At 46.2% G+C, this 24,935-nt stretch overlaps 1 protein-coding gene across 1 annotated transcript; it reads right to left on the minus strand.

Moving 5' to 3' along the window:
- Window positions 1-1,064: 1,064 nt before the first annotated feature.
- On the minus strand, window positions 1,065-10,322 carry Higd1a (HIG1 hypoxia inducible domain family member 1A). The gene is made up of 4 exons (XM_006982893.4): window positions 10,187-10,322; window positions 4,234-4,352; window positions 1,569-1,703; window positions 1,065-1,220 (listed from the first exon to the last, which is right to left on the minus strand). Exons 2-4 carry the CDS (start codon window positions 4,328-4,330, stop codon window positions 1,171-1,173), a joined length of 282 nt encoding a protein of 93 aa, XP_006982955.1. The 5' UTR covers window positions 4,331-4,352; window positions 10,187-10,322; the 3' UTR covers window positions 1,065-1,170.
- Between the last annotated feature and the right edge of the window lie 14,613 nt (window positions 10,323-24,935).

Raw genomic sequence — 24,935 nt, forward strand, 5'->3', positions numbered from 1 at the left:
CACCATAGGTACAAACATTCTGTTTTCTAATCTTTATACTGCTCTGAGGGAAGATTTACTTTTTTCTGTGCTGAAATAAACACAAGACATCTGATGTGTTCACTTATTTTAATAACAATACATATGCCATGTTGTCACTATGGAATGTAAGTTCAGGCTGGACAGGGGGATTTTACAGTGCACTAAGCATTCTGTATATCCAAGTCTGTGTGTAATGTCTCAAAAACTAGCCCGTCCACCATATCACTCATTTTGGTACAGTATCTATGATTCTGACAGGGAAGTAAGACACACTGTGCACATTAAGCTGAGTATTTCCTTTATCACTGACGTAAGTATTACCACTCACAGTACCTATTTCTGCTGGGATGTAGCTCAGTGGCACTGGCAATTAAAACGCCTGGCCTATGTGAGGCACCGCATTTAATGCCCAGCAGCACCACAAAGAAGAAACAAAATACCTGTTTCAAGATGATATCTAAGAACTATCCTATTACAAAGCAGCAAAAATATAACTTTGCAATTATAACAGAGCTAAACTGGAACCCACAATTACTCTGTTTATGAGTCTAATAAACTGCGTCTCTGCAGCGCTCATCAGCTCTACCAGCTGTTGTGTACACACACACACACACACACACACACACACACACACACACACACCACACTCCCTCCTCTCCCCCTCAGTTGTAGGGGGCTTTATACGTTAGTTATTTTTCATGCACTCTTTGGAATGTGTTTTCAGAAGCCAACAAACCTTAAAACCCTGAGTTCTAAAGCCAGCCTGCAGGTTAAATGAACTGAGGCAAACGTGATTCCTCCCTGACACATTCCAAAGCAAGGCCTGCTCTGAAGCACAGTGTGTGTCTGCACTGTCCACTGTCCTCAAAGTTTTCATCACAAGGGTGCAGGGGAACGCCATTACCAACTATACATTCAGGTGACAGGTTTCTTTTGTGTTAACTTGACTCGCCCCCAGTGACTAGTTAGTGAACTAGTCGTTAACAATATGGTCAAAAGGTAAATCAAGCTGGCAAGAAAGTAAGCCAATGTTCAATACCTCGTTATTGTCTAAACCCATGTTATTTATTGTAGACACAAACATGTAACCTCAATATGAGACGTCTAAATAAAGCAAGCCGTTCCCAGACCAAGGCAGCAGCTCATCTTCTAAGGCTTTGGCTTGGCCCAGAATTCCTTATACATGGAGTAGGCCATACCTGAAGAAAAAGAAGAGAAACATTAAAACATCTCTCTCAGCATTTAGAAAACACACAACAGCCTGCCAGGAGAGCTGGACACCAGGGGCACACACTCCAGCCTCCTCGCATTCAATCCTAAAACTCATTAAAAGCATGTACATTTTAGAATCTTTTCTGCTTTCCCAAAGTCAATACAAAAATCATGTTCTTACCAACCTACATTCAGATGGCACTGGAGTTCTAATAAGGTTTGTCTACTGTAGTAGGAAAGCTGCATCACTGCTTTAATGAACTGATTACTCTTTCACAAGAAAGTGAGTCAAGGGGAAGCACACACACATCTGACCAGGTCCTGCTGGAACCTACCAAGCGTCATGGCTCCAACAACGAAGCCCTGGGCTGCCACACGCATGTGGATCAAGTGAATGGACATCTTCGTATTTCCCCTGTTCTTCAGTTTGTATAAGCCATATGCAACAATTGTTGCAAACCCGGCCATTCCTGCAAAACACAGTCACAATCATGTCAGATGCACGGGAGAGGGACAATTTCACCATTATCAGTGTACTTTCTGCTCTTTCTGTAAGGATACTTTTATCAGCTCATTAATTGTGTGAAAACACACCAAGTTTTCAATCTTTTTTGCTTCACAAGTCCAAATCTAGAATTCATAGCAAACAGCAGCAAATTTAGATAGGATACTTTCCTTGGTCTTTTGAAACGCATCTCACTGTGTAGCCCTCGCTGGCCTTGAATTCCACCTATCTCTGCCTATCAAGCACTGGGGCTTTTTTTGTGTGTATGTGCAGGGTCGTATGCAGTGACCTGGGGGCTGGTCTCAAATTCGCTATGAACAGAAGATGACCTTGAACTGGATCCTCCTGTCCCTACATTCCAAGTGCTGGGTTCTGAGCCACAATGCCTGGCTAAGGATTCCTTCTGAAACACTGGGTTTGTGGAATAAGAAGACAGATTTAAGAATTGTCAAGGGTAATGAGATGTCTCAGCACTTGCTGCCAAGCCTGATGCCAACAGCAATCCCTGTAATCACAGTAGCATTCCTACGGACAGATGGGAGGTGGAGCAGGAGATCACAGAGGAGGTTATGTGCCAGCCTGGAGTATGTCGTACAGAGAAAATACGAGCCAGCTGCCTCGATGGGGTGGAAAGAGAACAGACTCCTGGAAGTTGTTCTCTGACCTACTCTTGAGCACTGTGGCTCATGCACATATACACACATATACAATAATAAAGAAATGAAATTTTAATTTAAAATAGATCACACATTCTCTCAAAAGTCTAGGAAGTTCTGACAAAAATATAATCACACATTAGGCCACAAAGAAAACTGAATTTCAAAAAGGCTAATTCCCAGACTGCATAACCTAAAACTGAAACTCGGCAATCAATATAAAGTGGCAGCACACACACACTGAAGCAGTTAAGCTGGTAACTGGGCTCGGATGTTAAAACAGAAAGAAGTTAGGAAATAACTGTATTAGCACTGAAAAGGAAAAAACAAAAAGAGTAAATAACTTGTCAGAACCAAACCAGAAATAATTACAGGAGGACCGAGAGTAGAAATTTAGGGTGACACCCATCAATCTGCAGGCGTACAACTGGTGTCCTTACAGATAATTCTTTGTTTTACTTCCGGGTCTTAAGACATTCCGAGACTTTCCCCTAAAAGTCTTCTCATGTACCAATGAAGCAACTGTCCTACTTGGCGTTGGCACGAGTTTCTCAACCTTCCTAAGGCTGTGACACTTTAATACAGCCCCTCATGTTATGGTGACCCCAACCACAGTTATTTCTGTGGCTATTTCCTAACTGTAACTTTGCTACTGTTACAAACTGTAATGGAAATGTCTGTTTTCTGTTGGCCTTGGGCAACCCCTGTGAAAGGGCTGCTTGACCCCCAAAGTGGTCGCGACCCACAAGGTGAGAACCTCTACTCTAGAGGCAAGTGATGGAGTCTGAATTGAGGTACTGCCCAGATCAGACTGACCTGTGGTCACGCCTGTGACGCTGTTTTGATTGACAGAGGAAGGGCCCCGCCTGCTGTGGGTGTATCACTCCTTCCTGGGCAGGTGGTCCTGGGCTAGATAAGCGGCTGGTTGAACATAGCCTGAGTGATCCAGCAAGCAGTATCCCTCCATAGTTTCTGCTTCAGGTTCCTGCCCTGACTTCCTTCAATGATGGACTGCCATCTGGAAGTTTAAGACAAACACTCTTTCCTAACTAGGACAGTGATCTTTTCTCTTGTTGGTCTAGCCGTTTCTCATTTGATTTTCTTGAACTCCTGTGCAGGTAATTATATCACCCACAGAACAACAGGGTTTCTTCCCCAAGGATGTACACAGCTCCTTCCCTGCCCTATGCAAAGGGTCAGGGTCTCCAGCAACAACATCAGAGTTCACATGGATCCCTGACCCATTCCATTTAAAGGGAATGTTTCTAGTGTTTTAATTTTAATATAATTTGTATCTGCTTTAAATGAGTAAATTATTCCAATTGACTGATTTTGGAATCTCCACTGGTGACCATATTGGTGTTTCATGGGCTGCAAGGCCTTTATGGACACTGCATGCCCGTGACTGACCTCAACACAACCTAAACGCCCGAGTTTGGCAGCTTCTCTTTGCCCATGCTGCCACAGTGTCCTCTAGGAGAGGCCCGTAAGCTTAGGCTTGGCTGTCCTGGTTCTTCACAGACGTCTCGGTCGACTTTCACTTCCATCCTTTCAGTGCTATAAACCTTAACGTGATTACAGTGATTTTGTTTTGAGCTCTGACAAATCTCAGAGTCGGAGGTGGTCCTGGGATCCCACACAGCACGAGTCACTGAGATGACAGCCAGTCAAACAAATCTGAACTCAGAGCTTTCGGGATGATGAGATTTTATGATGGTGACCTTATCATACTTCAACAAAATAAGGAAAAAGATATTTCAGGACCTCCTCAATAGACAAATTACCATACTTCCATTGCTTTAAGCTCACAGCAGACTGATCAGAACGTCAGCCACTTACCAATGGGGACAAACGGTGTCTCCTTAGCTTTCCGAACAAACTTAGATCCCTGACCTTCATCATATGAAGAAAGAGAAAGGTCTGTGTTGGTTGACATTGTGATTTCCTGAAGAGTCTTCCTGAAAGAGATTTTCGAGGTTCTGTAATTAAAAGCATCTAGAGTATTATTATCTAGAACTATTATGTCTAGTTTCCATGGTATCTGCTGTGAACTTGAACAAAAAAATTTAGATAAACTTCCACAATTAAAGAGAATTGTATACATTTATTATCCCATCATTTCGCCTTTTCTCCCATGTAACAATATTTTCTTTAATGTATTCTAAAAAACAGCAATACTCTTAAAAATTATGTGTAGGTGTGTGTCTGTGTGAGTACGTGCATCTGCTTGCAGGTACCAGAGGCAGCCAGAGGGTGCTGGGTCTCTGGAGCCAGACTGACTGCGGGCTGTGAGCCACTCGACACGGGTACCGGGAACTGAACTCTGGTCCTCACCACTGAGCCCCTGCCCCTACTAAGCACTTTTAGTACGGTTTTTTAATGCTCTCAACTGCTGACTTGCTAGCTCCAACATGCTACCTGGCTTTAGTTTTCACCTTTGAAGAGTTTGCAGTCTGTTACACTAATCAATGGATATTGCCTTTTGGGAAAAGACTGCAGTAAGTCAAAATTTCTAACTAGTTCATTATTTACTCCCTTGAGACAGAAAGTAACTTCAACAAATGCTGCTACAATCGCTCCCTGTAGATAATGCTTTCACATTCAACTGCACAGCTTTGGGGTTGGTTTGTTTGTTTGTTTTGTTTTGAGACAGGGTCTCTCAACAAAGCCCTGGCTATCCTGGAACTCACTATATAGACCAGGCTGTCCTCGAACTCAGATATCTGTCTGCCTCTGCCTCCTAGTGCTGTGATTAAAGGCGTGCGCCACCATGCTCACTGCTCACTGCTCGCTCTCTCCCTCTCTCCCTCCCTCCCTCCCTCCCTCCCTCTCCCTCCCTCCCTCCCTCTCATCTCTGAGGTTATTTTTGCTAACATCATTACAACACAAAACAACTCTTTCAGACCTTCTTCACAGACATCTCCCAGGCTTCTGATCTGCCTTTTTTACATACCTTCCCAATGCTCCCAAGGCTTCCTCTTTAACACTACGTCTTTGTATAACATTCCTTTCAGTGGCACTCACGCGGCCAATATGCGCTTCACAGTTGTGTGAATAAAGGGGCAGGACAAGAACAATCCATTCTACCACCACCACCACGACCAGGAAGTGCAGACGGACAAACAAATCCATTCCATCCTTACTGTGTATTTCTTTAATGAACAATTCTGAACTGCCTGTAATCCTGACCACAGACTGAATAAAGGAAGCAAACAGGGCAGAGAGTACACAGACCGCCCACTGGTTCCCACTGCTGCCCGTGACTACACACGGACCCTTCATGTGCCGTGTGTTCCCATCAGTGAGAAAGGGCCGCAGACTGCTGTTCCTGGGGTTAAGTGGCAGCAAAGGCCTCGAAGAAACTTCAACTCTGATGCGGGAATGTCTGTTCTGAAAAGTGAGCTCATCTCTCCAAGCCCTACATCCCCTAGAGTCAATGCTATCCTCCAATAGAGAAGAACACTGGCTAGCTAGAACGTTCGGAATAGAGCTAAATCTTTTCTTTTTTGTCCTCCATTACTTCCTAACGCAATAAATCTTACTAAGCTTTTGTATATACAAGGCTCAGTAAGCTCAAGGTTCAGGACGCTAGTTACATTTGCAAAAATAAAACAAATACTGACTAGGTGTGGTGGCACACAGATGACCAACAGAGTCTAAAGGAGAAGGAGCTTGAGTTCCAGGCCAGCCTGGGCTACAAAGAGATGACACCCCACCACCACCTCAAAGAAAGCAAAACAAATAAACAAAAATCTCCAAATAGGCCGTAGAGGGTATCCTGACTCAAAGAAAAAATAATACCCAGAAATAAAAAAACAAACACCGAAATAACTGATGGTTCAAAAAAAGCAGATTATTTTTTTTAAAGCAGAATGCACAGAATGTACTTAATTGCCAGTAACATAATCTACACTGAACTACAGAAAAATATCTTAGCTAGAAGAGATTTGAGAGATTTCATAAACACCAAAGACCTCAAGAACTGCATGAGTGGGCTCTGTGGAGGGTGACACACTGCATCCAGGCCTGTATATCAGCTCCCTGCAGACCCATCTGTTAGCTGAGTGCTCTGTCACTTCCCCCTGTGCCTTGTCTGTCTATGTCCCAACGGTCCCCAGCTAACCCTGGTTCTGCAGGGCTGCATCTGAACTGGCCCTCTGGAAAGTCCTCTTTGGTTTGTTTATGAGCACTTTGGTTGTGACCCCTATAGAATCCTGCACTCTGTAGAACACTTACAACCACGTGTTTGATTCCTTGAAGCCAGGGTGCATCCCTGCCCTGTTTCATATATCCCCATGGCCTGGTACAAAGCCCTGTACATAGTAAATAAAGTACAAAACGTACAAAATAAATGTACAAAAAAGTACAAAATAAATTCAGTTATGCTCAACAATTATAATAAGTCTCAGGTAATTTATTCGTAAATGGTAAAAATAACAACTATATACTTTTAAAGAGTTTAATCCTGAAGTATGAAAACATCAAGCTGCATATACCTAAGTGTTGATTTCCCTTTAATGTTCTTACATCACATCTATGGGGAAAAAAAAAAAAAAGATGTCCTGATTAGGTCTTGATTCCTTGAAACTCCAAGTGACAAAGTTACCAGATGACAACCTACTTTAAAAAACTCCCTTTGTGGCTAGGTGTGGTGGCGCACGCCTTTAATCCCAACACTCAAGAGGCAGAGGCAGGTGGATCTCTTTGTGTTCCAGGACAGCCAGAGCTACCCAGTAGGGAGACCCTATCTCAAAAATACAAAACAAAACAAACCTCCCTTTACCTTTACGCCTCCTGAACTCATCATGCTAGTTATCTCTAGAAGCAGTTTTGTGCTGGGGATGCAGCCCGTGATGGAGCACTCGCTTAGCGTGAATGAAATCAAGGGTTAGATCCCCAGCACTGTCAACCAAATAACCAACCATAAACAAGGAAACAAATCACAGTGGGTATCTTCTCCCCACTTCCTATGTGGATGAGTGTAATTGTCCAGTGGGTTCTTCATGGAGCAAAAGGCTCTTCCCCTTTCACAAGGGAAAGAGACAAGTGTCTCTTTACTGTATATAAAAAACAGAGGCTCAGTCTGGGAGGAAGGGACTGGACCTGCCTGGACTGAGTCTACCAGGTTGATCGCAGTCCTCGGGGGATTTGCCCTGGAGGGGGTGGGAGGGGGGAGAATAGGGGAACCCGTGGCTGATATGTAGAACTGAAAGGTAATGTAAAAAAAAAAAAAAAATTAAAAAAACCCCAGAAGACACAGGCCCTTTCCCTTCATGACCTGTGATACAGATTCCCAAGCTAGTATGGGCAGGGCACTTGACTCGCTTTCAGAATGTTGCCTCTGCAGTTAGAACTGGGGCACACCAAGTGGCCATTATTTGTTTTAGGGGATGTGATAGCCAGAGTGGTGATGCATGCCTATAATCTCGGCACTCAGAGGGAGGAGACTCATGAATTAAAGCTAGCTTAGGCTACATAGCAACACCCTGTCTCAAGACAACAAAAATAATGAAATCAGATTTACAAAAGACATCTAGCAGGCATGATTGGACAGCTCCTGGCAGGAAGCTGAAGATAAGTCCAGAGCTCAAAGAAAGCCGTGTTGATGGAACTATAATCACATGACCTAGCTGACAGAGACATCTGATCCAGTGCATTATCACACATTTGCACCAACGAAACATGTGTCTCTCTACCAGGAGGGGCTACAAAGAGAAGATGAAGTACTGGAGTTGGGTGTGGTGGCACTTGCTGTAATCTCAGACTACGGGAGGTAGGATATCTTAAGTTTGAAGCTCGCCTGGGCTACACAGCAAGCCCTTAACTAGGAAAAAAAAGAAAAAAGAAAAAAAAGAAGAAACAACTAACGACAATCTGTTTTTGATTGGGGAATACTCAGGTACACATTTCAGGAACAATCCAATGAGACAGGGGAACTTAAGTCCAACACATGCCAGACTATGAATCAAACTAGACCTTTGTCATCTTAAAAACGATGTGACTCTAACGTAATCAGTATAAATAGAGAATGCCGTCTGAATTTGTAATTTTGATAATCACCTTTGTCACCTAGTATTCACGAAACACCCCCATTTAAATGAAAGTAAAGAATATACTTCTAGAGTTTCAAGGTCAGTAAGTTCAAATCATACCCTGGGTAAGAAACGAATCAGATGACAATCAATATCCTTACTTTACAGGTGGAAAAGAAGGGTCTGAAGGGTCATGTGGATTATTCTACACTAGGAATACATCTCTGTATATCTGGCTCTCCCCACACACACAGTCCACAGTTCCTTTAGGTTGACAATATATTTTTTACTAAACCAACACTTTCATGTTACAGGTGCGAATTTGAACTGAAAATATAAAAATCCATTCCTAACATAATCCCCCAATACTGTCTCTAAAGTTAAATGGGCTCTTTCTTCAGTGACTTAAATAATATAACAATTCCAATTTTGATTTGAAAAGATTTTTTCCTACTAGATTTCTTTTATTATTTCACTCACCCAGGGACTGACCGATATCTGTCAGGAAGTAAAACATACTTTATTTTTAAGTCATTCATCAATAACCAGATATTCAAATTTAGTTTGCTGAACACATATTATTCTGTAAGGTCAGGTATGACTACTGACAGTCTTTTCCAAATGCACAGCAGCCTAGAAGAGGTAAAATGAGAAAATAGCTGAGCATCAGGTGATGTAACATCCAAAGACTCTTCCCAGCCTGTCCCTTTGATCCCAAGAAATATTATCTAAAACAATGGTTTCAAAATCTGATTTTTGAACTCACAAAGATCCGCCTGGCTCTGCCTCCGGAGTGCTGGGATTAAAGGCGTGCGCCACCACCTTTGTGAGTTCAATGCCAGCCTGGTCTATAGAGCGAGATCCAGGAAAGGCGCAAAGCTACACAGAGAAACCTTGTCTCGAAAAACAAACAAACAAATTCTGATTTTTGCATCAGTTACCCGTCAGCTTGTGCAAAATGGCTGCCAGGGCCCCGCCTGGAGATTGATTCAAATGACCAGGGGCAGGATTTATGTTTTAAGAAGCCCTTTCAAGCAACACTGGTGTACAGAAGAAAAGAGGATCCCCTAGCACACTCCATGAGCACCAAGAACCACTTGAACCTGTCAGAATCTGCACCCAGAACTGTCTAGCTGCAGGGTGCCTCGGTACTTCCGGAAGTAGATTCCTTGGGTGGGGACCACAGCCTCAAAGAGGGGGCTGCTCTCTACCCAAGAACACACGAGGAAATGGGTGAGCAGCGCCGAGCCTCCCGGGCTGCTGGCAAATCTGAACTCTAGCCGTGCTTCTGTGATCTCTAAGCCACGTTCCCTTGTCAGGGGCATTCGCATTCCGCCACAGCCTTCCTCCTCCTCCATCGAGTAACACAGGGTGGTCTGAGGTCGGCGCCAACCCCGGGTGGTGCAGGGGGCAGGCCGGGCAGAGGTGCCGGCCGCTGGGCCCTCCCCTCATCTCCCACCCTGCTTGTGACCTTGACCTGCCGGTGCGACCGCGCTCCTCCCTCCGCGCCCGCTGTTCCCTGGATCCCCGAAGTTGTCAACAGCGCAGTCCCCGTCTCTCATCCTGGCCTTCTCAGAGTTCCCGTCCCTCGGCCACGATCCGCTCCGGAAGCGTCGGACCTCTTCCCCGGGCCCCACCTTCCCTGGCCGAGAGGGACCATCCCCGCGTCCCACGGCTGGCAGCCCCCGGCCTCCGATCCTCCCGAGGCCCCTCCGCTCTTCGCCCGCCCGCCCCGGACCGGCTCACACCGGCTCACTCACAGAGACACTGCGCCCCTTCCAGTCCTGCCGGCTCCTGGCCGCTACCCCGGGTGCGAGCGACAACACCGGCTTCCTCGGGTCCGGCCACTGCTCGCCCCAGCCAATCAGAAGCCAGCCGCCGGCGCGCCGGGCCCCGCGGACTCCTCTTTACGTGCGAGGGCGCGGTGGGCGTGGCCACCCGGAGCCGGGCGTCGATTGGCTGGGCGCCGGGGCTCCTCGGCCCGCCGTGTCGCACGCTCTCCGTGTCAGACGTGAGGCCTGGGCGGCCGGGTTGGCTCCGGGCCGCCGGGCGGCCGCTGGCTCCGCTCCCCAGTTGCCTCCCATTGCTCACAACTTGCTCGCCGAGCCCCGAGCACGCCGCGCACGCGCAGGCCCGCCCGGCCAAAGTGAGCCGAGCGGCTCCCGAGCTGGAGCATGCGCTGTCGGTCTCCTTTGCAGCCCTCCCGGGCGTTGGTGGAGGTCCGGGGTGTAACCTCACCCCGGGGCGGGCGCCCAGCGTGGGTTCGCAGTGTCTGTGGTTAACACAGCCGGCCAGACTGGTACCATGTGTGTCCACGTTAGCACCACAGCACATGGCGCCTGCCGAGAGACGTAGGCTACTGGTAGGTGGTGCTCAGCGTTTAGTGACTTCTCCTGGGAGAGGAACAAAAGTTGCCCACCCCGATAGGGCACCAGCCCCAGACTGTCCCATCGTGGCTCCGGACAGCTGCCTCCCTGGAGCTCCCTCCTGGCTTGAGGCGGCTCAGCTGCGCCGGCCCCACTCCCCTTCGATTTTGCTGATGGTTTAAACCGGGGGAGAAACCTGGTGAATCCTGTAACTTCCTAAGTTTCCCATACCTCAGTGTTTCATTTATTTTTTAACTAATTTTAATATATTTATTAATTTGAGCATTTGCTGAGGTCAGTGGACAACCTTCGCCCGTCATCTCTCTACTGTATGGATCCTGGGCATAACTCCGATGGTCGGATTTGGTGGCCCTTACCAATGAACCATCTTGTTGGGCCTCAATAAGTTTCTTGAGTTTCCTGAAGGTTGACGTTTCCTGAAGGTTGATGTTTCGATAGCTTCCTTAATCTTAGGAGCCACCCTCCAATAACTACGCAACAAACTTGGCTGAATATTTACAATTTTTATTACATCTTATTGCGGGGAAGGGCACATATGCTATGACAGATGTGTGGGGGTCAGCGGGCAACTTGAAGGAGTCTGTTCTCTCCATTGACCATGGGTCCTGGGAATCTAACTCAGGTTAAAAATTATTTGAGTTGTCATATGTAGGAAACATTTCGTGCTATGTATGATAAAAACTCCATTCCTTGGGGGTGGAGAGTTGGCTCAGTGGTTAAGAACACTTGTTATGCCTGGCCATGGTGGCACATGTCTTTAATCCCAGCACTGGGGAGGCAGAGCCAGGTGGATCTCTGAGTTCCAGGCCAGCCTGGTCTACAGAGTGAGATCCAGGACAGTCGGGGCTACACAGAGAAATCCTGTCTTGAAAAAACCAAACCAAACAAACAGAACACTTATTACTCTTGCAGAGGCCCAGGTTCAGTTCCCAGCACCCACCTGGTGGCTCACGACTATCCATAAATACAGTTCCAGTGGATCCAACACCCTCTTTTGACCTCTATGGGCATCGGGCATGTACATATGATGCACGTACATACATGCAGGCAAAACACTCAAACACATAAAGTGAATCTTAAAAATAAAATCCTCCATACCTTGACTATGTGGCAGCTTTCTGTTCTTGAAGGCACCCTTTTTGTATGTGTGTCCTAAACACAGTTTTGCTGAGTAGGAATCAAGGATGGTAAACGACCCAGCTGTAGAGAAAGCTTGTCCTGCTCTGTGTTACTGCACTTTAGTAAAGAAACGTAGCCTTGAGGCTATGCCTTGCCTGGAGCGCTTCCATTTCATACATTAACACTGTTCCATCTTTAAGAGCACTTGTTAAGCAGGGTAACTTACCTGGGTGAGCGGACAACCAACAGATATTGAACACACAGAGCTTATCACAAAGAACATCCCCCATCTGTGCAGCACAAACCACAAGGATGGACTTATTTACACAAAGAAAGAAAAAAAAGCACCATCTATGAACTCATCAAATTAAATCAGAACACATGGGCATATCAAAACCATATCAGAGAAAGCAGGCCCATGGGCTTAGCAAACACACCAGACCAAAGGGTGATGTAACTTCCTCACTTGAGTCATAGAACAGGTGTGGTGACACCTAATCCCAGCACTTAGGAGTGTGACGGGGAATGGCAGGTTTGAAGCCGGCAAGGCCCCATGGTAAAACCCTAGCTCAAAAGCAGGAGGACCTTGGCCTGGCGTTTATGGCCCTGTCATTAGGTCACTCTGTGTTCGTCACTGGATGGACTCCTGACCCTGTTTCTGGGCTCCAGATCGGCACATCGCCACCCCCCCTGACTTGCCCACCAGAACTATGTGTTGTCTAGATCAGTGCACTGTACCTTAGCCAGCTCTGCACCTAGGCAGCCTAGTGCCCTGAGTCGCCCTTTGAGGATTTCTTGATACCTAGCCATCAGTAGTGACACTAGATCTGTGTCAGCTCGCTGCTTTTGCCTGTAGCAGGGCCTCTCTGAAACCTGTGATGGTCATAGCTACTTCTTCTTCTTAGTTCTAGAATCTGTATCATCTTGTGTGGCATGAAATGTGTAATCTGAGAGTTAGTAATATTAGTAACTAAGATTGGGATAGGATAAAAGAAAAAACGATTGCTCAGTGGTCATGTTCCAAAAGAAATCAAGACTACTTGGTTCCTTGAAGCTAATAAAAGGGACATAGCTTATGGATTTATTGTTACTCAATAAATTCTAAAATTGTGGAAAGATACAAACATGTTTATGTTTATGACATAGCTTGCTCACAATATTGAAATTAATCTCATTGACCAATATGAAGATAAACCTGAAGTCATTAAGTCATTTGGTCCTGAACACACCAAGGCTAACACCAGCAATGGCCAAAGCATATTCATTTTTGACAGGGATTTGTACACTTCAAAATAATTTAGCTAATTTGTCAGTTTCCAGAAAATGAAACACAGGATCATTCAGACTTGGGTGGAAGTCCCAAGTTAACAACATACTAAGAATGGTCCTGAGCTTACCTTCTCAAAGATGTCACTTAAAAAAAAAAAGATCTCAGCCGGGCGGTGGTGGCGCACGCCTTTAATCCCAGCACTCGGGAGGCAGAGCCAGGCGGATCTCTGTGAGTTCGAGGCCAGCCTGGGCTACCAAGTGAGCTCCAGGAAAGGCGCAAAGCTACGCAGAGAAACCCTGTCTCGAAAAACCAAAAAAAAAAAAAAAAAAAAAAAAAAAAAAAGATCTCACTGTGTAGCCTAGGCTAGCCCCAAACTTATAATGCTCCTGTCTCAGCCTTGTTCTTATTGGGATTCAGATGTGTGCCACCAGGCTTGACTTGTCACTCAATTTTTCCTTGTAGGAGACATGGGTACCCATTGTGGTGGATGAGGAACCCTGTTAAGTATTAGTCTTATGCCTGGCATGAAAAGTGTAGATTTTGTGTCATGAGGCAGACCTTGTCCTCCTTGGAGCTTATGTGGTAAGTACATGTACCAACCAATTACTACTACACATCATGGCTGGTGTAAAAGTTATAATCTAGGGAGTAGGGGCCAATGAGAGACTCCACTTGCTGGACAACTCCGCTTGAGTTGATTCTCAGGGCCCCCATGGTGGACCAACTCCTGGGAGTTGTTCTTGACTTCCACACACATGTTGAGGCATGTAATATCCCCTCTCCACACAAAATGAATAGATGTTACACAAACAAACCCTGGGAGGCTGGAGAGGTGGCTCAGCAGTTAAGAATACTTGTCGTTCTTGTTGAGGATCTGGCTCCACTTCGTTCCAGTGCACACATGGTCCACACCCATCTGTAACTCCAGCTCCAGGAGCCCTGACACCCCCTTTGGGCACTACATACGTGGTGCACAGACATACATGCAGGCAAAACACCCATAACATAAAAATGAATAAACAGAAATGTAAAAACTTGGAGACAGCAGAGATCAAGATTGTAAATAGACGTTTTTCCTATAACTAGGAAACTTTCTGTAACAGCAGGTGAGTTTTAAGACAGAAAGAATTGTATTTTTGTACATGTTGAACTCATTCTCCTAAGAGTTTAGGAAGAGCTTTGGGGTAGTAGATGACAGGCGATTAAGGAAAAGTGTAGCTGAGGGGAAGATGCCCATTTGTCCCTCTAACTTTCCCTCTTTGGGCTGCTATTAGAGTCTGCTTGGCAGGACTTTCTTTCTTCCAATCTGCTTTGAAGTGATTTGAATTTTGTGGGGAAAAAAACAGCTTGATTTTTATTTAATTTTTGCCCTTTGGTGCTGGGGATGGAACCCAGGGCCTTGGCCAGGGTGGGTCCTCTCTGAGCTACACCCATCCTTGGTTATGGTGCTGGGGATGGAACTCAGAACACACATGCAGATAACACCCAAACAAAATCATCTTAAATATTGTTGGTTACAAAATAAATGCAGTTTTTAGAAAAGTTTATTGGTACTTGATTAAAGTACTGAATTAAGAATCAAATTGAGGGATGGTGAGTGGCTCAGAACATGAAAGTACTTGTCACCAGGTTCATGACCTGAGTCCAGTCCTCAGGACTCCCAAAAATGGTCTTCTGACTTCCTCACTTATACTAAGGCCTGTGTACCCACACACATGGAGAGAGGCCTGTGTACACACACACACATGGAGAGAGGCCTGTGTACACACACACACACATGGAGAGAGGCCTGTGTACCCACACACATGGAGGGAGGCCTGTGTACCCACATACACATAGAGAAAAGGAAGGAAGGAAGGAAGGAAGGAAGGAAGGAAGGAAGGAAGGAAGGAAGGAAGGAAGGAAGGAAGGAAAGAAGGAAGGAAGGAAGGAAGAAAAGAGAAAATCACTTTGAAACAAACTTTGCTGTTATTAAAAAGACCTAGTTGGTAAACTGGCTTCATATTCTCCCTCTTGAAGGAAGGCCCAGGCATGTCAGTGCCCTGTCCTCTCCTTGAGGGTGGTGCAGCGCAGTGAGCCACAGCCCAGGCCTTGTTAGGGCACTCTCATGAGGCTGCGTTTTATGGGGCTGGAGAGATAGCTCAGTGGTTAAGAGCTGCTCCTCCAGAGGACCTGGGTTTGATTCTCAGCATCCACATGGTAGCTCTCACTGTCTAAAACTCCAGTTCCAGGGCTCTGAAGCCCTTTTCCTGCCTCCTTGGGCACTAGGCACACATGAGGTACACAAAAATACATGCAGACGAAATGTCCATATACATAAAGACTGCATTTTGGTATGGCAGTCACTTAAAAAATCATGAACTGGATACAGTCAACACTTTATAAGGATTGTACAGCGAGACAAAATATAAACATTAAGAAGGGTTTCAAAGAATGCATTCTACATTTTTTATAAAGAGCTAGATTGTGTTAGTTGTTTTTAAAGGCCTTAAAACTCCATTTCCTTTTTTTTTTAATGGGAATACCATTTTTGAGAATTTAAATGTTCTGTTTAGGTGATACACGGGAAGACTCTTAAATAATTAAATGAGCCCTCTTTAGGTCATGTGCTCAGATCTATGTGGTATAAACCTTTGGTAGAAAGGACTGGTAGTTTCCAGGATTTTTTTGGTTCAAACTCTAGTTTGCAGTAAATGTTAGATTTAATCAAAATACAACTTTGTAATTCCCGCTACTTAAGCACCAGGATTAGTGGAACAAGATATGAACAATGAAAGCAAAACCAACCAAGGCTGCCCAAGTGCAGCAGCCCTGACAGTGCCTTGATTTTTGTTTGTTTTCTCTTCTTCCTTTTTTGTTTTTCCCTTTGAGACTGCTCTGTTTCCCAAGCCAGCTTATATAGCCCACCCCATCCTTGAATTTCGGGCAGTCCCCTAGCCTCAACCTCCCAAGCTTTGAGACTGCATGTACCACCAAGCCCAGTTCTGGTCTGTTTAAACAGGGCTGTTAGAGTGGCAGCATTGAGTGTCTAGTTCTCCTGTGGGGTCCATTGTGGTCCAAGTGCAGGACCTTGTCACTCCAGTCTGGTACGCCTTTACTCTTTCCTGCAGCATTTAGACCTCACTGTTTTAAGCTGACTGGAGCAGAATGTGGAATTTGTTCCACAGTGAGGGGGTGATATTCACATGGTATCATGGTAACCCCACCCTTGTTCCAGGCCCCTGAGGCCTGATGAGATGACTGGGACAGCCTCTGTCTGTGCCAGTCAATGTGAGGCCCTGTTACACACTGGTGTGGTAATGGCACTCCTGTTAGCCTGTGAATGCTGGTGGCGAGCATCTGAGAAGTAGCCTGGTTCAGAAGGTTTGGGCTTCCCCTGCAGTGTCAGGGATAGAACCCAGGCCTGGCCCATGCCCAGCAAGCTCCCAGCACCCAGGAGACTCTGTAGGTTGTTCTGCTGTACTTGACTCCATACATGTTACAGCAGTGACAGACACCTATCATAAGACAGATATCATGGAGAAGAAATACAGAAGGTACATCATCCCACTCGCCTTACTGTAAGAAATTACATTTTAGGCTGGAGAGATGGCTCAGAGGATAGGAGCACTGGCTATTCTTCCAGAGGTCCTGAGTTCAATGCCCAGCAACCACATGGTGGCTCACAACCATCTGTAATGAGATCTGGTGCCCTCTTCTGGCCTGCAGGAATACATGCAGGCAAAACACTGTATATGTAATAAATAAATGTCAACAAAAAAGAAATTACATTTTAAAAACATATATTCATGTATTTGTGTGTGTGTGTGTGTGTGTGTGTGTGTGTGTGTGTGTGTGTGTGTGTGTGTGTAGGTCAGGGACAACACATGTGACTTCCACCATGTGGGTTCTGGGGATGGAACTTGGGTGATCAGGCATGGTTATAAACACCTTTACCCCTGACCCATTTCGCAGGCTCCTGTGAGTTATTTCAGCTCACCTACATGTAGCACAGAGGCACCTCCCAGCCTTGCTCTTGTCCCTTCTTCAGAGAGCCCCCCATTGTTCATGTGCCCAGCAGCTACTTAGATGTGGTCCTAGGGAAAGAGGCTTCTGAGTCCAGTTGTTCATTTAGGCTTAAAGTTTCATTGTCTTGTTATTGGTACCCTCCTTTAAAAGTAGTTATTTTTGTTTTAAGTGTGTGTCAGACCTTTTGAGAAAACTGCACCTGACCACACCATTGATTGGGTATGCAGACATACAGACGGCTCAGGAGAAGAGTGCTAGACTCTAAACTTAAGGACTAGGTCCCTTCCTAGAGCTAACTTAATTAGAGTGGGTTGAAGGATGGGTCTGTAGATACAGCAGAGGAAGCTCATACTTGGGTAGAATTTTAGTAGCTGTCACAGTTCAGGGAGCATTGTTAAAGATCACGTGCTCTATGGCCATACCATTCTGAATATTCTCGGTCTCAGCAAAGATTCTGGAGGGTCAGATCTTAGGAGGGGCCTGGATGATTGGAATGCAGAGAGAGTATTTCTTACAGAGCAGACTGGGCAGAGAATGGTGAGAACCATGGGAATGTAGCTCTCTCTTGGAGCCTGTGAGTGGGAAAGGGAAACCTCTGTAATAAAAACAGAGTCCCAGTCATGGAGAGAAGGCTTGAATCACAGTCGGGAGGACTTTGCTTTAGATTTATTATTAAAGAGCTTGGACAGAGTTGAGTGAGGTGGTGCACACCTGCAATCCTAGTACTGTGGAGTTGGACTTTGAAGCCACCCCAAACCAAACGACAAGTTTTGAGGCCATTCCAGACTAATGGGACCCTTTCTGAAAATCACCAGGGGGACTGAGAAGGTGGTTCTGTTTGTTGACTGCTTGGCTAGTATGCCCAAAGTCCTGGGTTTAGTCTCCAGCATGACAACTGGGTGTGGTTGTGCACAGCTCTAATCCCAGCACTCAAGTGGTAGAGACAGCAGGATCAGGAGTTCAAAGTCACCCTTGACTACACAGCAAGTTTAAGGAATGCCACCCTGGGCCACTTGAGACCCTGTCCCGCCTCCTAAAATGGATAGTATTTTCTCTTGAATGTTAAGGTGTCCAGGCAGGATGTTGACAAGAACAGAGAACATTTGCAGTTCTTGGCAGAGTAGTAAAATGGACTGGAAAAGAAATGTCAGCCTCAATCTGTACAGCCTTGTGTGAGACATTGTCCAACAGTACAAGATGCACAGACTGAGTTTGCTTTGCTGCTTCTGAGCTAAATGATTAGGAGAAACATACATACCTCTTTCGTTATCTGTTAAGATGCTCCCGACAGATCTCTAAGAGTAAGTGGTAAATGACAACAAAATCTTAATGCAGTCTGGTATACCATAAGTGCCGTACAAACAATCATCGTGACATTTCTCCCCTCCCCCCACTTCATTATGTGTGTGTTCTTTAGGTCCTAACTAACTAACGTCCAAACACAATATTAAGTACTCAAGATGTGCATAAAAGCCATAAATATAGGATGCTCATAAGTAGTTTGGCATACCACAAGAGAAGTGAAGAAAAGGTGGAGTTTATCTCTAGTTTACACAATCTCTTATTTTTAAACCCCTGCTTTCAGCCAGCCATGTAAAAAATGTTTCCATTAGTAGCCAAAAGGGCAGAAGGATTTGTGTGCTTATGTAACCATGAACAAAAATATTATTCTTTAAATATTTTAGTCTTGAATTGATTTATTCACTGATGCATTTTAGTACAGTTTGTTATTGTTCAAGACAGTAGAACACCAAATAAGTGCCAGTGAGAAAAAATGTGGAGTTTGGGGTCATTTGGGGCTCAGGCTTGCTGCTGTTTATGATGTCAAAAGACATGTGTTTGAGGACCACTAGGACTCCTGTTGGGAGAATGACCTCGGAGAGGTTGCTTACCTTCTTGGAACTTGGAATTTTCATCAACAACGCACTGATCCATCAGCGGCTGGAGAGTGGCTCAGTGGGTGCTTGTTGTGCTGGCCTGAGGACCCGAGCTCAGATCTCCAGCCCCCCAGGTCAAAGGCTGAACAGAGTAGCATGTGTGTGCAGCCCCAACTTCATGCTGAGAGGATGGAGACTGGCAGGTCCAGCCAGTCTAGCTGAGACTTTGAGTCCAGGTTGAGTGAGAGGCCCAGTCTCAATAAGGGGGAGCACAATTGAAGAGGGCATCCTGGCATTAGGCTCTGGGCTCCACACCTGCTTGCATGGGTCAGTGTTCTCTGTTTCTCTCTGTCTCTGTCTCTGTCTCTGTCTCTGTCTCTGTCTCTGTCTCTCTCTCTCTCTCTCTCTCTCACACACACACACACACACACACACACACACACACACACACACTATTTTTTTAAATGAGCACCTCATAAGATTGAATAATGTGACCTAAATGACCTTAATGTAAGACACCAAGAGCAGAGCTCGGCATGTGTATCAGTTACTTTTGTGTCACTGTGACAGAAAAATGCTTGACGGACTCCTGTTCAGGAAGGAGGGTTTATTTGGGCTCACAGTTTCGGAGGGTTTGCCTATCAGAGTTCATGAAACAGCAAGCACTGGAGCTCTCTGTGCCACAGAACACCAGAAGGCGGGGAAAAGGTGAGTGCCCACCCTCTGCTGGCTTTCTCCTTTCCCTTTTATTCCTTCCAGGCCTACAGCTTTTGGGGTGGTGCCATTCACATCAGTTGATCCTCTCTGGAAGCGCTCCTCCAGACACACCTAGAGGGTGCTACATTAATTCCCTAGATGATTTTAATCCAGTCAAGTTGACAATGAAGATGTCAGCCAGCTCAGGACGGAATATAATTTCTTAAAGATTTTTTTATTTTTAATTATCTCTCTCTCCCTCCCTCTGTGTATGTGTGTGTGTGTGTGTGTGTGTGTGTGTGTGTGTGTGTGTGTGCGTGTGCGTGTGTGCGCACGCGTGTGCACATGAGTGCAGGTGCCTGAGGAGTCGAGAGATGTCGGATCCCCTGGAGCTGGAGTTGTAGTCAGATGTGAGTTACATGGGGTGAGTGCTGGGAATCGCACTCCGGTCCCCCTGAAGAGCAGCCAGTGGTGGGGTTTTTGTTGTTGTTTGTTTTGTTTTTTTGAGACAGGGCTTCTTACCCACTTCACCTAGCCTGCTTTCTGTGCTCACACTGCCGAACCTGTAATACTGAAAGATACCATTCAGTGGATGTCCTTCAGTCTCTCAGGCGGAGCCTGAACTCTTCCAGCACGTGGACTTCATGAAACATTTGTTGACGTCTTTTCCAGTACCCTCTGTTACGGCCTTTTTCTCTTAACTGCTGTCATGGGGTATACATTCTCAGCCGAAACCATGGCTGCACTGAGGGATGTGATGCCCTCCTCCTCCTCCTCTAGGACTGGTGTTGTGGATGCTGACAGCTTTTTCCCCTCGTCTATACGCTGATTTCCTCCTCTCCGCTGTACTTCTTGCTCTCATTCCAGGACTGTCTATCCAGCTCTGTGCTGACGTCTCCACCTTGGTCTCCCACAGCCTCCCTCTAGACTGACCGAACCGTCGTTGCCCCCTTCTTCCCTGTGCTCTGCCTCTTCCGGAAGCCTGTCTTTCCCTGACTTCTGGGACTTGGCTGGTGGAACGGGTATCCATCCTGTGTGCCAAACATGAAACCCAGACAAGTCCCTGATGCCACCCTCTCCTTTCCCTACATCCAGCCAGTGACATCTGAGCAGAGGAGTCAGCCTCTAAGATGTAGGAATCGGAGCCTGGAAAGATGGCCCAGAGGTTAAGGGTGGCTGCTGCTCACGCAGAGGACCTGAGTGTTCCACAGCCACCCACGTTTGGTGACTTGCAGTTTCTTTAACTACGGCCCCGTTCTTGGGATCCTCAAGCACTTCACTCACATAGAGCATATACCCACACCTAGGCACACATATACACACAGTTAAAGATAAAATATATTAAAATTTGTTTAGAGAGTCATCTGTGCCAGAAATGAGATCACCTCTACTTCCGTAGGACTGTGTTCTGACCAGACTGGCCCAGCCATGTACTCTTTGTGAGCAATGACGCCAAACATCCTCTGCGCAGGGAAGCACTTAAGCAGAACTGATAAGGAAAGGCAATTTTAGGCATGACACAAATAATTTTAACAATGGCATTTTTAAATAAACGGAGTTTGTCACTTAAAAATGGGTTTGGGGTTCATCATGGTGTCTCAAATCCCCTTTATTTTTCATTGTGTTTTGGATCCTGTTTAGCAGGGTCTTGCTAAGTAGCCAGGGCTGGTCTTAACCTCATGCTAACTTTAGCAGCCTTGCACCTGTGATCCTCCTGTCTCAGCCTCCTGACTTGCGCACTTACTGGCCGGTGTCACACAGATTGCACTCTCAGTTCCCTGGGGTCAGCAGGGGCAGGAGAGGGGATGCGGTATGTTTTTCAAGCTGAAATTCTCTGGCTTCCTTTGCTTGCTTTGCAAACGTTTAAATTTGGGGCTAACGGCACGTGCACATTTACTTCATCTGATTTTCCTTTGGGTTTGGTGGTGCAGTTTATTGCCTTTTTGGGAGGTTGAGTCAGGGAAACAACAAGTTCAAGGCCTTCTTGGTCACTGAGACTCTATTTCAAAATTTAAAAAAGTATGCCAGTGAGACCCCGGAAACCTGGCAAACTGACTTAGATCCCTGAACCGATGTAGAGGTGGGAGAAGAGAAATAACCTCATAGAGTTGTGGCCTGACCTTCGCATGTGTGCCTCGGATTGTGCACCCACTCACATTACGTACGCACAGATATACACACCAATAGCAGTGCCTTTTAAAACTAAGAGCTGGGAGGGTGGGCGGGGGACATAGCTCAGCTATAGAGCACGTGGCCAGCGATTCACAAAGTGCTGCGTTCAACACTCAGGACTGTAAGACTTCATAATTTTACACCACACACATATATTTTGTCATTATTTTTCCCAGTAGACAGAGTTTTCTTTTTCAATATTTAGCTGTAGATGTGTAGATGTGTTATACGTTGACATTTTAGATGATAAAGCTTGTGACTTAATGAACATAACTGAAAAGAATAGCTTTTTTTTTTTTTTTTTTTTTTTTTTTTTTGGTTTTTTTGAGACACGATTTCTCTCTGTAGCTTTTGGAGCCTGTGCCAGAACTCACTCTGTAGACCAGGCTGACCTTGAACTCACAGAGATCCTCCTGCCTCTGCTTCCCAAGTGCTGGGATTAAAGGCATGAGCCGCCACCACCACCACCACCACCACCACCACCACCACCACCACCACCACCACCTGGCCAGAATGGCTTATTTTTATAATCTGCGTTTGCACATGTGTGAGACTGCTGTGCAAAGAGCCTTGATCTCTGGAAGCAGAGCTCTCTGTCCTTCAGGGAGACAGCCCTTCCCAAAGGGAGGAAGGGAGCAGGTTTGCTCCCGGGGTCCCTGGCTGGGACCTGCCCCAGGACTGACACTCAGCATTGGGTTGTAGTGATGAGTGAGTGAGTGTTGCCTTACAAGCACCCAGGACTAAGAACTACTGCGGTACCACGTTTCTGTCAGTCACTGCAGGGCCTGCTGGTGTCCGGCACACAGAAGCTTCCACCAGTCCTGGAACCAGGGCACTGACTCCAGGCTGTCTTTGCAGAGGGCAGCAGCTGCATGCAGTGCCACTGGCTGCATCGTCAGCTTCTGGAGCTCCAGGAGGACTTTCTTCTCCCTTTGAGACTCTCACTCAAGTCCAGACTGACCTAGAACTAACAGGCCCTCTACCTCAGCCTCCCAAGTGCTGCGATTATAGGTGTCTGCCACCCTGCCCAGCTGCAGTGGGCTTTGAACCCTCCTGACCACTCATCATTTATAGTCTTCCTTCACAACCACAGTCTGCCTAGAATGCCAACTTTCCCCTCTCTCTCTCAACAAGGATTTCAGGTCTGTTTATGGTCTGCTAATTCTCTGGGGGAGGTGCCTTTTCTAGGAGGGAGCACCACGCTCAATGGCAGTGCAAATAGGTTTTTATTGACTGATCTCCATGCTTTCCAAGCCATTCTACTCTCACTCCCGATTAGAGGCACCATCTGTTTGTCTTGACAGCTTAATGAATTGAGGGCTCATAAATGGAGCTGACATTTAAATTAGATCCAAATTGCAATAATGGTCTCCTTTGCCAGAGGTGAATGAGCAATTACTTTTACAGCTCTAGGAGAAAAGTGGATTATGCAAACAGATATTTCACCCAAATTGGTGGCCCTGAGTGACTCTCCCTGTGCTGATGCCTTCTCGAGGGAGAGGAACCTGCTGCCCAGGGAAGACTAGAAAAGAGAGTTTTTCTGCCTGATCAGAGCAGATCACACTCTAGGTCCTTCTACCCTGCTTTGTGGTGACCAAGAGAGAGTTTTAAGGATTTGGGTATCAAAACAACAGCAAATTCAAATGAGCTAGCAACCTTGCAAGGTGTGGTGGATGAGAGGGAAGTCCCACGGCAGGGGGCTGGGCCAGTGTGCTCTGTAGCTTGTTGTTTCTCCAGAAACTGGGCTGTTGCTTGGAGAAAGTCCACTAATGCTAAGGTGTTGACCAACAGTCCCAGATAGTATTCTCTGGGAACCACAAGCCATCACCACTGAGCTCCTCAATTCAGAGGCACCCATTTCTCTAGCACTCTGTGTTATCTCAGGTGACTTTGAGCCTTCTGTTTGTATCCCATGCGACCTCAGTTTCCCAAGATCCCAACATCTTAGAGGGGAAGAGTCAGAGAGGCCCTGCTGACAGGTGGAAGAGACTGTTGAGTTGTGGCCTCAATATCGTGGAGACAGGAACAGAGGCCAGGAACCTGTAGGTGCTATGGAACCTACAGTTTAGTTAAGAAGACAAGGTGTCTGCCCAGGAAACCCTCAAGGTTTGATCTGACAAGTGGAAGCGGGAGCTTGTCTCCTGGTCCCTCCTCCCCAGGGCAGGGGAGGGAACTCACAGATCTGTGAGGTTGGAAGCAGCTCCAGGATTCCTGATTCCCACGCATCACTCATTGCCATCATGGACCTCTGCTTGGGCACTCTCCTCCACAACAGAGGCCCCAGAACCCCTGTTAGAACTTGATGGCAGCTGTTTGCCAACCTTGGGCAGTGAGGGAAAGGTGAATTGCCTGTCAGCCACCATATACCCATATCTGCCCCATAAAAGAGAGTATTTGCTGGAGAGAATATGTATCAAGTAAACAGGGACAGGAAAGCACTCCAGTCCTGAACTCGAGTCCAGTGAGGTAGGTCAGAGGATGCTGACATTACATCTGCATTTCAGATGAAGAATGTCAGGCCAAGTGGGAAAAGCAAATAGAACTGTCACCTCCTCGTCCTCTCTTTCCTCATTCCCCTCCTAGGTCTCCTTTTCCTTTTGAGGCAAGATATTGCCCTGTAGCCCAGGTTGGCCTCAAACTCAAGATTCTCATACCTCAGCCTCCCAAATGCTGGGATTGCAGGTGTGTGCTACCCCTCCTGGCAAAAGGAAGTGTTTCTGAGACTTCCTGTTCTCGTAGATCTAGAACCGGGTTATGCAGGTGCTCCGCGCGTTGGAGGCAGGAGATACAGGGAGGCGGGCAAATCCCACGTGCTAACTTGACACTGGTCTCTAACTCAGGACAAAGATTGATTATGCCTGGGCTACCTGAGGGATTCCTGGAAGTTTCTTATCAGGTATACAGTGTGTTGAAAATATCAACTGTTCTCAGTAACCCTGAAGATGGATTTTATTATGAAGCACAATTCATGCATGGTCAG

The sequence above is a fragment of the Peromyscus maniculatus genome, chromosome 7 (assembly GCF_049852395.1).
Source record: "Peromyscus maniculatus bairdii isolate BWxNUB_F1_BW_parent chromosome 7, HU_Pman_BW_mat_3.1, whole genome shotgun sequence".
In the NCBI taxonomy this organism is placed as follows: domain Eukaryota; kingdom Metazoa; phylum Chordata; class Mammalia; order Rodentia; family Cricetidae; genus Peromyscus; species Peromyscus maniculatus.